This window comes from Pelecanus crispus, chromosome 1 (assembly GCF_030463565.1).
Source record: "Pelecanus crispus isolate bPelCri1 chromosome 1, bPelCri1.pri, whole genome shotgun sequence".
In the NCBI taxonomy this organism is placed as follows: domain Eukaryota; kingdom Metazoa; phylum Chordata; class Aves; order Pelecaniformes; family Pelecanidae; genus Pelecanus; species Pelecanus crispus.
Window position 1 is genome coordinate 146,805,812 of NC_134643.1, and position 15,296 is coordinate 146,821,107.

The following is a 15,296-nucleotide window of genomic DNA, read 5'->3' on the forward strand; positions in this document are numbered from 1 at the left end:
GTATCACCAGATATGAAATACTCAGTTCCCTCATTTGCCCTCCAGGACAGCTACTAATTCACCTAGTGAGCAGGAATGTGTGGTGTTCTTCAGCAGACACATTTATTTATATCACCCGCAAAAAAAATCAATAAACAGAAACATGTTAAATTGAGCAGAATCACTGCAGACTGAAAGTGGGGAAAAAAAGTGATAGGTGAAATCAGATGATTCTGCACATTAGTAAAAAAATACCTTAAATAAGGCAAGACAGACCATCATATGTTCTTCTATCACATGGAAGACAAGTTCAGGCATTTCGTGATGGGGGCATTTTTTGATGGAGAAGCTGTTTAAATTGAATTCTAAAGGTGGTGAAAATAAATAATTAGAGACCAAAATGAAGAAAAATAATAATCAATTTTGTTCTAGCAATAGGATGAAGGAAAAAAAAAAGCCTTCCTGCCAACTAGTAGGACTGGGAAACAAGTTATCTAGTCCCTATGAGAACCATTACTGGCACAGAACTGAAAATATATTATTCAGATTGTGTTTTTATCACCATGACTGCAGTGGGATTTTAAAGGAAGGTTTCCTAGCAGCCTTTTGCTATGTAATTACACACTTGAGCCGCAAGAATGTCCAGAAACACAAAGATGATGTAAGAAGTTAAAAAAGGTAAAAGGAAATTTGGAGTTAAAGTAACAAATCAAAAGTTTTGTCAAACAGCTGATTTGATAGGAGAAAGGATTTTATGTACATCTGTATTTTATGCCTATTTATAATACTGGAAAAGTGTTCGTAATAGGATAAACTGCCCAACTTCCCAAGAAAAAGACAATATGTCATAAGTTGTAACCTTATAATTTTATGAATTGTCTCCAGTGTACATAGGAGAGAGGGCCAGGGAAAGTACAAATCCTCTTATTTATATCCACTGAATATTTTTAGTAAATTATCATCAGTCTGTAAAACCAAGATGCATGCATTATTAGATTCTCTATTTAGGACTAGACTTAGTTATTCTTTCTCTTGTGAAAAAAAAACATTTAGATACCTATCCTCCAAATTCAGAGAGAATATTCAGACCATTTATTCAGTTATTAAGTGATCAACGCTGGAGTTGATACCAATTGTAGAGTTCTTATACCCTCAGCAAAAAAATTACTTGTGTGTAGGGCTGGTTGATTTTTTTTTCTGTTCCTTGTTTCAATGGACAGCTTCATGCCCACACAGAGCCCTGTAAACAAATCCTGAAATACAAGACTAGCCTCATGTAATATAATTTTCTCTCTTGTGTTTGGCGGAGAAGGCAGCATAACTGACTATTCCTAATAGATATAGTCAAAAAGGAGAGATGGAGGTAGAGGATGGAAGAGAAGGAAAGGGAAGTTGATATTTACTTGTTTTGTAGGCTGTTTGTAGGAGAACAGAATGCTTATTTAAAAAATGTTTAGTTGCTAAAATCATCGTCTACAATCATTTATATAGGGCTTTAAAAAAAAAAAAAAGAATAAAAAAAATGTGCATGGCCAGCTTGGCTCCTTGAAAGTCCTTGAGTCCTCAGCTACTTCATCTCCTGTACTGTGTATGAAGTGCAACTCATTTATATGAGCTAGGTTAATTTATATGTCTTCTGGGACCCTTCCCAGAGTCTTTTGTGCTGTGAATCAGAGCAGCAAGTGGGGAGAACACAAGATGGATTTTGTGCTGTAACTCTTGCAGGATTTTGAGTTTCTGACAAGAAAAATGCTTTGCATTTTGATAATCTTGCTGATTTTTAATTTGCTTTAGAATCTGTGTTGAACCCCAAAGTACTGTAGTAGTAGATATATTGAAATGGGTCAGTATCTTCTCCTTTGGATTTGCCAAATCTTTCAGTCTGTTCTTTAAGAACAAAAGAAATACTTTTGTTTCCTTCTTGAATGCATGTTAGGATCCCTCAAAGTAGCAGCATACATCTGCTGCTGTACTGCTTGGAAGTCGATATGACTCCTCTAGCTTCAACCAAGATGAACAATTACTAAGCAATTATCTTTTTGTTCAGAAGTAACACAATTTGACTGACTATTACTACAGAAAATTATAAATAAATAAAAAAATAAATAGACAGATAGATAGATAGGTAGACAAATGAAATAACCAGTTCTGGAACCGCTAGTTTATATCTTATTGAGATGGGAAAGATTTGATACAGTATAATATTAAAGAAAAAAAAAAAAACAAACCCAAACCAAAACGCCCCAAACACCTAAACCCACAAGCATAACTAAACCAAAGTACTAAAATTATATAGAAGAAGAATTCTTCCTTTCACTCAAAAAAGGCAGGAAAAATTCTTTCAGGTAAACAGCTGAATACAGGAATCATGAGATTATGAAAGTCAAATTACTAGTCTGGTTTAAGAACTAAGGAATAGCTCTTTATGAACAGCAAAGGAATGCTAAACTAGGCAATCAAGTTCATGAGCTTTTGAAAATGGAAAAAGAAAAAACTAAGATGCTTTAAAATCTGCAGCAGTGGGTCTTGGTATTCCCGTAACGTTATATAATAGTATACTGGAAGAAAAGGAAAATATTAGAATCATTTTCACAGGAAATAAACTAATGCATATGGGAATGGAAAGGAGAATGGAAAGTTCTCAGAGTAATGCACAGAAGATGAATCATATACTCCCAGTATAATATATCACAAAGTCCCAGAAAATATGCTTTGCTGCAAAAGAAGATTCAAACTTATGCACGACAGGATATTAAACTTGGTATTAGTAATTTTAAATTTCCATATTTTTTCATGCCAAGAGGAAGTCATATTTGCATAGGTTTACATATGGTTTTACCTTTACATAAGGTTTACCAATGTATACTATGTATAAGGATACATAGATATTTACCACATTTAAATGCTTTTTGTGCCATTGATTTGTCTTTATTCTGAATCTATAAGAAGAAAAGATGAGAACAGCATAATTTCAACTAAATGTATGGGTTACCAATTTTGAAATTGTCTCTGAGTAGTGTACTACTCTTATCTCTACTACTACTTAACTACTATAAAACTTGTTGATCTCAGCTACTATATTTCTCATCCCTACAAACTGGGACAGAATTAAAGCTCACTGTCCTATGGCCATTAAACTTAGTTATTTAGTAGCAATGAGCATATGGAACTTTTAAATAGTAATCTCCTAATGCAAATTGTGGAAAGATTTGCGACATAACGAATACTTCAAAGGCTTTTCCCTAAAGTAGATGTTTGAACGAAGGGAGACTAATAGCTCAGTAAAGGCACACAAAGAGAAATAGTTCCCAGTTACATGTATTAGCCCTGCTACTTCATGTTTTGAAGTTTTTTATGTCATATATGCAGCTAGTATAAATTCTTACGGTCACATGGACTTCCAACATTGCCATAGGGATTAGATGCCCATATTTACTACTTACAGCAATGGAAGTAGTGGTACCTTAAATGAGAAAGTTAATGTCAAACCTTGAGAAGAGCTTAACCTACACCTTTACTATGAGGAAAGGCAGTTAGTACTTCTCTAAGACAGCTCTGGAGTATGATACTGAATCACAGAACTTCAGATGAGCTTTTGGGAGCTGAAATATAACCCTTTCTCCATTTTCATGTAAAAAAGTATTATAGTGTCTGAGGTGTACTGTACAGTAAGTAATTTTTCTTTTATTTATTAACATCTGTTGTTAAGTTTGGGAGGTTTTTTTAGCTGCTGGTTTTAGGTTATGTTAATTATCGGATAAACCATTAACTAAAGGATGGAGGGCTTTTTGGGTTTTGCTTTTGGTTTTGTTTTTGGGTTTTTTAATGACTATAATATTGCCTGTTTTTATTTTTGTAGAGATCCAAACCAGCCTGTTCCACAGGACACAAAGTTCATCCACACAAAACCCAACCGCTTTGAAGAAGTAGCCTGGTCAAAATATAATCCTAAAGACCAGCTTTATCTGCATATTGGCCTGAAACCCCGAGTTCGTGATCACTACCGAGCAACAAAAGTTGCTTTCTGGTTGGAGCTTGTACCGCATCTTCACAACCTGAATGAAATATTTCAGTATGTTTCCACAACAACTAAAGTCCCCCCTCCTGACATGACATCATTTCCTTATGTGACACGACGCTCTCCTGGTAAATTGTGGCCAGCCACCAAACGCCCAGCAATGACACCTGCCAACAATCCCAAACATTCAAAAGACACCCATAAAACAGCTCCAGAGGATACAACAGTTCTGATAGAAAACAAGCGAGATTACTCCACGGAGCTGAGCGTCACCATTGCTGTGGGGGCATCCTTGCTGTTCCTCAATATTTTAGCTTTTGCTGCGTTATATTACAAGAAGGACAAGCGGCGTCATGAGACTCACAGGCGCCCTAGCCCCCAGAGGAACACAACCAACGATATTGCACACATACAAAATGAAGAGATTATGTCATTGCAGATGAAACAGCTAGAACATGACCACGAGTGTGAATCGCTGCAGGCCCATGACACACTGAGACTAACCTGTCCGCCTGACTACACGCTTACTTTGAGAAGGTCCCCAGACGACATCCCGCTAATGACACCCAACACCATAACCATGATTCCAAATACATTAACAGGAATGCAGCCTTTGCATACTTTCAACACCTTCAGTGGAGGACAAAACAGTACAAATTTGCCCCATGGACATTCGACCACTAGGGTATAGCTCAGCCCTTCCCCCTCTACCCTCAAAAGCCACTTGGAAGAAAGAAAAAACAAAAAACAAAAAAAAAAAGAGGAAAAAGTTATAATACCATTCATTGAACACCTTGTCAAAATCTAAAGTAAAAACAAGAGAAGGACAGTCATTATTTTCTTACTGATCCTTCCCACAGAAACTCTCTGATGTTACAGATCAACTACAAACCCTGTGAAATGTGAAAAGTGTACAGTGCTGTTACGATACTGCTTTAAGATCTCAGCCACTTTGAAAGTTGAGGATAGAAGAAGTCACTTAAAATGGTGTTTTGAGTGTAACAAGCAAAGCAGAGTCTTCTGGAACACAGAGCCAGTGACTGTACAGGTGTTGGTTTGTTGTTTTGGTTGGTTTTTTTTTTTTAATAAATAAAATAATAAAAAAAATTCTTTATGTGCCATACCATGAATGGCCCTTGTTAAAACAAAGACATCACCATGGGCTTTTACCCAGCATATGAAGCTGTAATCCAGATGGGGGAAATAGAATTTTATTATTAAAAACAAAAATGAAAAAAAAAAGAGGAGGACTGACTATGCAGTAAAATACGTATAGTTCTGTGCAAAGAGATGACTTGCCAGCCTGAACTATATTTAAAGAAACTTTGTAAAAATGTACATAGCTGTGAGTTTAAAAACAAGAAAAAAAAAGCTTTTATTGATGTTTTCAGTTTGAAAAGAGCTTTTAGAAAGATTGTGCATTCAGTTGTGACCTATGTGTATATACATTAGTCATGTCACCTCTGTTTCCTCCAAGCCCAAAGGAGGAATTTCTTCTTAATTACTAGTGGTAAACAAAAAAACATGAGTTTTTTCTAACATGTTTCATTTATATGAGGCCATGATGTCATGCAGAGGATACAGTTGTCTGTGTGACCTGCATATTTTCTCTTACAGGTTACACTAGTGCATGTTAAAGTATTCATAGGAGATTGTTCTTTTCTGAAACTTTCTTTAATATAATTTAATTTCGTGTTAGCCTTTATTAAATTGCAACACAACAATGAATTGGAAAATGGAAAAAAAAAACCACAAAAGAACATAATTACTATTATAAGCTTGTTAAAATGAACCAAGAAACATCCAGTAATATATATTCAGAGTCCAGTTTGTAGTTCTTGGTTATTGTGATACGTTAGGAAGAGTTTTGTGCCCTGACAAAAGCAAAGAAAGCCTGTGTTTTGGTCAGCCTTTTCTGAGGAAAACTAGCTCTATATTCACCAGCAGTTGCAATGGAATCTCAGCTGAGAAAGCACCTTCCTAGCTTTGCTAAAAGAAATAAAACCGTAATTTGAAAGTGGGGAAATGGTGGGTTGGTTGGCTGGCTGTTTTTTAAAGTGTTCAGAAATGATCAGTGTGTAAAGAACTTCTCTGTCCAGTATCCTGTTTTGTGCTTGAGAGCATACCTGTCAGAAAATACTTTTTTTGCTGATTTATTACACAGCAGTCCCATAGTCAGTGAACATTATGGGAAGAGAAGCAGAGATGTCATCAGCAGTTCTGCATCTGAATAAAACCCAAAATCCCAGAGAACGTCACTCTCAGGAAGGGCAAAATTCTTAGCTGGTTGTTCCCTTCTGCCCTTCCTTCGCTAGGAAACTCGGGGCCAAGCAGAGCTATCAAACAAAGGAACTTAGCAGTTCAATTCAAACAACTGATTTGAATGCGAGAAGCTAGAAATAAGTTCTCGCAGATGAAGATTGCTTTATATTTTGTCTTTGAAAGTTACTCCATCATCGAGAGATAGTAACCAAAGATATTTGAACAAATTGGTCTGCACTTGAATATGATTATCCCAGATGTATTTTCTATTATTAATTCACAGCTAAGCTGCATCAATATCATACGTCCCATAAGTATCTAACATAAGATGCCTTGTACCTCTTTCTGTTTCCTATGCTTTTTGTTTTATAATAAAATGTCTTGGAATAGTCACCCCTACAAATAAAATCACAAACAAGGTGATTCACTGAGGTCTATTCATCTGCACAACTCCTTGTTGCAGCAGGCAGTAAAACAGATTCTGAAGGAAAGAAATAAAAAGAAAGTTAATGACATGATAAAAATGCAACATGTGGCTGATATAATCCTTTATCTGTAAGAAATGTGCTATAAACCTGACCAGGATGCTCAGGTTGGAAAGTGAAGAAGCAACAACCCCAAAGTATAACTAGTAGCAAATGGAAAACTGTTTTTTCTTCACTGATCCATCACATAATGTTGATTAATGCTGACTCTATACCAGGCCATTTCCACCACCTATGTAATGCCTCAGCTGAGATGCAGCAGTTCATAGCTCTTAAAAAAAGGTTAAAAAAAAAAGTAAAAAAAAAGAAAAAAAAAGAAAAAAGTAAAAAAAGGTAATGATGCTTGGCATCATAATCAGTTGGGTATGTTTGTAACGTGAATTACAGTATTTGTTTAGTACTTCCAATTGTCTTCTGCTAGCAATATGTACAGTACTGTGTCAGGCTTGTGACATTTGGGTAAAAAAAAAGTTCCTGTAAGTGAATGATTTTAGCTTTTAAAAGTAATTACAATCAAGTTGATTTAATAATTTGATACATCTGGACTGATGTATGATTTATAGAGGGAACAGATTTATAGAGTCTTCATAGAATTCTATAATAATGATATCAAAATATACTTTGCAAACTGTAAAAGAAAAACAAAAGTACTTTCCCAGGCTTATATTCTTGACCTTAAGAGGCACGCAGGGTTTAATGGTTTCTTCTGTTATTGTTTTGCAATTTTTGGTTTTTTGCCTTAAGTAATGATAGAAGATATATATGGCTGGACACATATGTATAAACTTTTCAGCAGCATTTTTAATAATAAAATATCACAGTATTTTCTAATGCTTTGTGCAAAGAACTACGTGTTCATCCTTTTGTGTAGAAAGTCTTTCAGAGGTGTGTTTTCTGCCCCATCTCCATTTCATTATCTAATGTAAACAATGCCTTGATACACAGTACAAAAATATTAAAATAACAGAGGTTGCACTTTTAAGATAGTACTGAGTTTTCATGGATTTGTAGTTCTATAAGCCTGCCAGTAAAAGGAAAGGAACTCAGACAATGAAGATATAAGAGAAAAAGTTCCATATATTTATTACCTGTATGTACTGCAACTCTCATTGAAGCAATGGTTTAATAGTTCTGTTAGTATTTTCTGTAGCACTGAAAAAAAAGCTTAGGTAAGCAGCTTCCCATATTAGTGCATAGCTTAGCAGCTGAAAAATATATCTTCCAAATTAGGGATCAAAATAATTCAGATAAATCTAATACACCCAGCCTCCACAAGTAAATATACTTTCATTTTATATTTAAAATTTAGATAAACATTGAGTTTTGTTAGAAAAAAATATGTAAGAGTAGCAATATAAGTTACTCATATATATTTAAGGGTTTTACATGTATTGCAGGTATGTTAATATAATTCTTCCTTCAAAAGCTGAGTAAGTAAATATAGTTTGTTCTTTTATGCTGTTAAATTCCATTTATCAAACAGGTTTCCTTTCACTGGAAAGGTACATAGACATTTTATCAATTTGAGCTGGTTATTGTTTGCTTTCTGTAACTATTCTTGTGAGACCCCACCTGAAGTACTACATCCAGCTCTGGGGCCCCCAGCGTAAGAAGGACATGGACCTGTTGGAGCAAGTCCAGAGGAGGGCCATGAAGATGATCCGAGGGCTGGAGCACCTCTCCTACGAGGCCAGGCTGAGAGAGTTGGGGTTGTTCAGCCTGGAGAAGAGAAGGCTCCAGTGAGACCTTATAGCAGCCTTCCAGTACCTGAAGGACACCTACAGGAAAGCTGGAGAGGGACTTTTTATAAGGGCATGTAGTGATAGGACAAGGGGTAATGGCTTTAAACTGAAAGAGGGTAGATTTAGATTAGATACAAGGAAGACATTGTTCCCTATGAGGGTGGTGAGGCACTGGACCAGGTTACACAGAGAAGCTGTGGATGCCCCATACCTGGAAGTGTTCAAGGCCAGGTTGGATGGGGCTTTGAGCAACCTGGTCTAGTGGAAGGTGTCCCTGCCCATGGCAGTGGGGTTGGAACTAGATGATCTTTAAGGTCCCTTCGAACCCAAACCATTCTATGATTATATGACACTGCTGAATAGAGGTACTAACAATAATGTTTGATGAATTTTGAGCATCTTATTGAAGAGTATTTGCAAAAAGCAAATTCTGAATGATTCGTATCAGATTTTTGATAGGAAAAATCAAGCTTCTGAAATAGAAACATATTACGTGCCTACTGACCTAATCAAGCAGCTTGAATTTTGAATATTGAATTTGTATATAAGGCTTTTGCAAATAAACTGCAGATTTAGTATTATTCAGCAAATATGTTTAATTACAGGTACACTTTGAAATTCCACAGCTTGCTCTGAGAAAATTCATACACAAAAAAAGGGGTTACAGTTGTGTCATTTCTGTGAATTACTCACCTTCAATAGCTGGGTGAACTCAATAAATTACCTTCTTTTCAGTTAATCAATTTCACATTAAAAAAAAGAAAAGCTTCAGAAGTTTGTTCATGCTAACTAAATATTGTGTTATTTTTTTACTGTCTGAAATATAAATCTGCAGATTAGTATGTTCCTATTTTGACTTTGCTAAGAGTATGACAATTTAATGGTATTTAATATCACATAAAATCATATGAAATAATGCCATGACAATTATGTGCTTGTCTCAAATTTGTAGTTTTACGTTTGTATTATTTAATTATTGTCAACTGTTTCTCGTATTTTCATCTACAGCTGTTTGACATCACAAACCTCATCAGCCTGAATCTCTCCAGAGGCCATTAGCAGCTGGTAAAACTGGGATTTTCATCCCACTAGAAATTATGATATTATGTATTTAATATCATAATATGTTAAAATGCTTCTCAGCACCTCAAATTAGCCTGAAAAGCAAGATATTAACCTTTTATTATAAATGAAAAATAAGGAAGGGGTTTGGAAATGTCTAAACATCTTGTTTGAGCTGTAGCATAATAAATAACATTTCACTTTTGGATGAAGTTTTGATTCAAACCATTTTGTTTGGTGTTCCACTGTGGCCACCAAGGTCCTCACTGTGTCTTCTTAAAAGTTATATTTTAAGGAAGTTATGCTTTCGCAGTCTTTTATAGCCCAGCCAGACTACTTTATCCAAATTTTAGTGTGGTAAAGAAACCCAGATCACTCAAGGATGACGCAGATGCAATCCAGTCACAAAGACCAGACCAGAGAAAGAATTTTGTCATAAACCAAGTGAACTGCAACTTCCCTGAGACACAGTGGTAATTAAGGAGAATATGCGTTAATATTCCAACAATTCAAATGTAAAATAAGCATGTAGTAAATTAGGTACATTCAATTTTTTTCAATGGAAAGTTGACAAATTTTTGCAATACCTACATTTTCCCAACTTAATTTTCCACCCCTTCTCCACAAAGAATAATAAAACATTTTCAGCCAGTTCTAGTCATTTCTGGAATATCCACTTATGTAAATGAGAAATTAAATAGATTGCATCTTTTTTTTCCCTTCTACATGAATATCCTCAAGTACTAAAAGCATAAAAAGTACTTCCTCCACTGCCTTTTATCAGGGATTATAGGTTATAGAGATGCTTCAGAGTAGTCTCATTCCCAAGAATCCAGGTTTTAATAAAAGGCAAAAGCCACACACAGAACTGGCATATATTGACTTTGACTTAGACTAGACAGCAGAGTTACGCTTCGCTCCAACGGCCAAAGATATGGCACAAAATTGTAGTGAACTTTATCTATGTTTTATTTTAAAAATACTGCATTTCTAGAGACCACTTTCTCTTTTTTCAGCTTTTGATGTCTGAACGTCATGCTTTTTGCTATACCTAGCTCACAGCCCTCACTCATTTCATGTCATCTCATATCGTTTATCACTATTTCATCAGATACTTCCCAGCGAGGTACGTTTTCAGGTGGTTTTTTTTCTGTCACAACAGTTCAGTTTGGGCCCGGATTTGTTTCATTCTGTGCTGTATGGCTGTGAGAGAGCATTTTTCGTCTGACATTTTCCTTGCTGCTTTTAGTGTTAAAAAAGTTCCACTGAAGGAGTATTTACATTCATCATCCTTGAAATGCATCAGTCTCTATGGCTGTCTGCACTTTGTGCCAGCACAACAGCTTTGGTTTGACATAGTGTATGTTTTAGTGGGATGTGTCAGCTTGGAGCCAGGGTATCCTGTTACACTGCAGTTTGTATTATTGTTATTATTTACTCTTGACATTCGTTTCTTTTCTGTACTGATCTTTAATCAAGGATAAATTAAATTTATCCTTGTCATTCTATTCCAAGGCAAGATTTCTCAAACCCTAAAAGGTCACTGTTCTTAATTCTTGTTTAGATACAGCTAATTACACTGTGCCATCAAAACATAAAAACTTTTCTAGGCCTTTCATATTTTCTGATTCTCCCATCAGTGCAAAACTAATAGTGGGCTGGCACAGCTAGCCTTATATGACAGGAATTCATGGTATACTGCTTTCCACTTTGTAGGGATTTGTTTCACATATCTGGGGAAATAAATATAACTACCATTTTCATGCGTCAAAGTTTCATTACGTCATGTCAAAGGTAAGCAAGACCTAAGGCAAAATTCATAGAAACTGCTGATACTGAGGATCATGCTCTAGTATCCTGCACTGGTGGTTATTTTGTGAAGGCAACAGTTTGCAGGTCGATAGAGATGCAGCTGCGTGAGTGCTTAGTACACTTCATTCACTGGATATCGCACTTCAGAAGCTAGAGTGGAATTTGTGGATTTCAGGAAATGAAGATGATATTGCAAAAGTGTTTTTAATGGAGTTTGTGCTTTCAAGAATGCCTATAAGCAGCAGCAAAGAAACTGCAAGAAGAATTGTTTAAAATAAACAGGAATCAAATGCAAATTGTTTCTAAATGAATTTGACAGGAAGAAATATGATACAATGTGATATGCTATGACCTTAAAATAATATGATAGATTTCTTCTGTGTGAAGGGCCAACAGAAGAAAGGACACGTATCTCAGAGGATCCATTTTTACAGGGACTAGTCAAATGAAATCGCTGCACATAATGAGATTATAATGGGACTTTGAATAGAGATGTTGTGTCATAATGCTATACCGTATGGATTTAGATATGTTGAACATAATCTACAGTGCTCATCTGGGTATTAAGAAGTATAAAATTAGATCCCAAGATACCCTACTTTAGCCAGACAACAGTGCTGCCACAGTAGATAATACAGTAAAGTGAAATGTGCACTTGTGTCAGGGAATGACAAAAGAAACATTCAACTCATTTTATTCCAAGAAAGGCAAAGTGCCAGACTCAATAAATAGGGAATAATGATAGTACAAGCCAGGCACAGGTCCTGCCTGGAGAACCGACTTGCATGTAGGGGCCAACAGAGGGATTATGCTCCAAACTGCTTTTTTCCTCACTTTGGGGGGGGGTGGGGCGGGGGGGTGGGCATGGAGAGGGAAGGTCCCTGGAATATTCTGTGTTCCAGAAACCACTGGCCCTTGAGCCCTCAAAACTCACAATTGATATATGTTAGAAGTCCCTCTAAACTGGAGCTGGGACCAAGAAACAAGGAACAGGAACTATTTGCTTATTACTAGCATTTTTTTCTCTTCTCAGTGAAGGACAGTCAGGAAGAAGTAAGGGAAAAAGAGCAATGTGTTGCCAGCTTTCCCCAGTACACAGGGAGAGCCAGCCAAGCTCCTTACTCAGTTTTCAGTAGGGCTGCCAGCTGCCAAAAAGGCAATGGAGGCACTCAAGGAGCAGTGGTTAGTGAGGGAGTTGCTGAAGATGGGACCACACTCACTTGCTGAGTTGATTTGTGAGACTTGAGTGCTTCTCCCTCTCTCCCCCATTGTAATGGGCTTATTAAAAAATTTCTATGCTGCTCCCCAGACTGTAGATTCTGCACCGTTAATTTAGCAGAAAGTCAGTAAGAATGTGATTAAAAATTAATCAAATAAAAATTTCATTACCAAAAATTAAAGCTCCAGCATGTGTAAGAGAAGTAATACTCAGTATTACTTGAATCTTGTGATCCAACTGCAGATGTGTCAATATATGCCCAAATCAGACGCAATAAGAGAGTTTTGATGGAGGCATTAGGATAAATCATCAGATGTACGTGCACATAGCTAGGAAATGGTGTTTTATTTGCAACAGCTCTATAAATTGCTGCTTCAATAAATAATAAGTTTGAAGTTACTTACCTTTTCTTGCTCAGTCTGTGGGATGTGAAGTAATATATGCTGAGGACACATGGAACAACTGCCAGCAGCTCTCAGACCTGCAGCACACAGCTAAAGAAAAATGAAGACATAAGTTGCTGGAACTTTGGGCAGCTGAGACTTATATTAGAAACCTGGTCTTCATCAGCTTCTGCTACCAACACACCATCCAGAACTTACGTGTAATGAATTTTCCTGTGGAGAACGGTTTCTTCCTCCTGAAGGCTGCCATGTAACTAGGAACTAACATGAACTGAAAACAAAAGATTTCTTCTCAGGGTGGTGATAGTATCTCAGCGACTTCAGTGACCTCTGCAGAGCAGGTTTGCAAACTTTGCTGGCACTCAGCAGTTTACTAATAGTAATAATAATAATAACAGCAATTTACCAATAAGAAATGGAAAAATCTGTTCAGTAAGTACCATGTGAGAGAGAATACCAACCACAAAACAGAAATGCAGATAATTTCTGTCAATAAGATCACTGCGGTTTAGAAGCACTTCAGCAATTTCAAAAATCGTTATGAATCTGGCAAATCACACAATAATCTGAAGACTGCAGGTAATCCTGGAGGAATAGGTAAACACTAAAAAGCACAGGTGTGTGCATTTGTACTAAATTGAATCATAGAATCATAGAATCATAGAATCATAGAATCATCTAGGTTGGAAAAGACCTTTAAGATCATCCAGTCCAACCATAAATTGACCATGATTCTCCATTTTTAACTCAAGATCTGATCTCATCTTTATTTGTCACCTGGAATTATTTGGGTTTATGCCTTTTTGCATAGTTGGGAGGGTCTACACATTCTGAACTTTTAGAGGTTTACTGTCATCTCTGCTTTCATTAAAAATAGAGTAATTAACAAGGGGAAAATTAACACATTTTAGTCATCCCAATGATTGCCTGAAAGAGATAGTAAAGTTGTTGGAGAGACAACATGTTTGAGCATACAGCTTTTTAAAACTCTCAAATTCTTACTGTTCTTTATCACTGTAAGTCAATTCTTTCACGTTTTCAAAATGATACCTCTATGAGTAGGTAAGATGGCACTGTCCCTTTTAATTTCACAGGAACAGTTGCTTTAGATTTGATGCAGATGACTAATTACTACTTTCTGTATTGTTTTCTTTCCCAGCTGTTAGGACATCAAAGTTAAGGTATAATAGCATTTTTCTCCATCTTGATGGGGTGGAGTGTCAATCCAACTTGACAGTTCTTAAGACTGTAATATTTTCCCTCAGGAAGGAGTTAGAAACTTATATAACAAAAGCAAACTGATTCAAAGACATAAACAAGAACATTTATCTTTTTTTTTATAAAGTAGAAAAATTTAATTTATGAAAAAAAATAAACCAAACTGTATTGTTTTTACTTCTGGGATTATTATATGCCTCCATAACTTTAGCAATTGGTTTCAAAGCAGTTTCTGCATTGCAAGCTTTGAAATGTTATGAAAATATGAAAACAGTATAATTTTATAAGATATTCAATTTGGGCAAAGAAGGTTTTTGGTAGATATACCATTTCAATTAATTTAATAGTCAATATGATGATTTATGTGCAAATACAGAACCTGTGTAGGGACTCTTGCTAACTGAGTTTTTTTGGATCTAGAAGTCTACATATTTAGATATCTGGGATGTATTTCTACATTTATATGTGCAGATGTAATTATGACATATATATACGGTTATTATCTGCTTCTTCACTGCCAGTTTTCAGTATCAAAATATAAAAGCTATTTTCAATTAGTTACAAATCACAGATTATGAAAAATACCAATGCATTTTACAGGTATTTTGGAACTGGTCCTTTTAAACACTTTTTTTTTTTTTTCCAGAGATGTACACAAGCTTTTGCTCAGAAGACGCACACACAAATGTGGCTGAGGGAAAGGCAAAAAGATAACTTACCTTGTTTATTTTCACTCACTTGGTGAAAACAACTCCTCAGCTGCCATAGTTCTAGTGCAGAATGTGGTCCTCAGTTGTTCCTCAGAGAAAAAGAATGAATCCCATTCATCTGTTAAAAATGAAGTTATGGAAAAGTGGGTAAAAGCAAGTGATGTAGAATGGACAAAGCCAAGTCAGGAGGATGACAGGAGCTACAGAAGAAATGTGGCTGTTAACCAAGGACAGATGAGGAGGAGGTGGGAAGTGATCTGAGCCTGGATCAACTGAACTCAGAGGCAGTTCAGAAGAAGAAAAATATAAACCAGAAACCAGGAATAGAAAAGAAGCAGAAAGCATGTAATAGTGAGAAAAGTTCAGAAAATAGTGCACAGGACAA

The 15,296-nt window shown here is 36.0% G+C and overlaps 1 protein-coding gene across 2 annotated transcripts in view; it reads left to right on the top strand.

Moving 5' to 3' along the window:
* The window catches only part of NLGN4X (neuroligin 4 X-linked), a 132,993-nt gene extending 128,305 nt beyond the window's left edge, over window positions 1-4,688 (top strand). For both annotated transcript variants that reach the window (XM_075710643.1, XM_075710653.1), the window contains one exon: window positions 3,839-4,688. In XM_075710643.1, coding sequence (XP_075566758.1) covers window positions 3,839-4,688 — 850 coding nt within the window. The remainder of the gene's footprint in view (window positions 1-3,838) is intronic.
* Window positions 4,689-15,296: the final 10,608 nt, after the last annotated feature.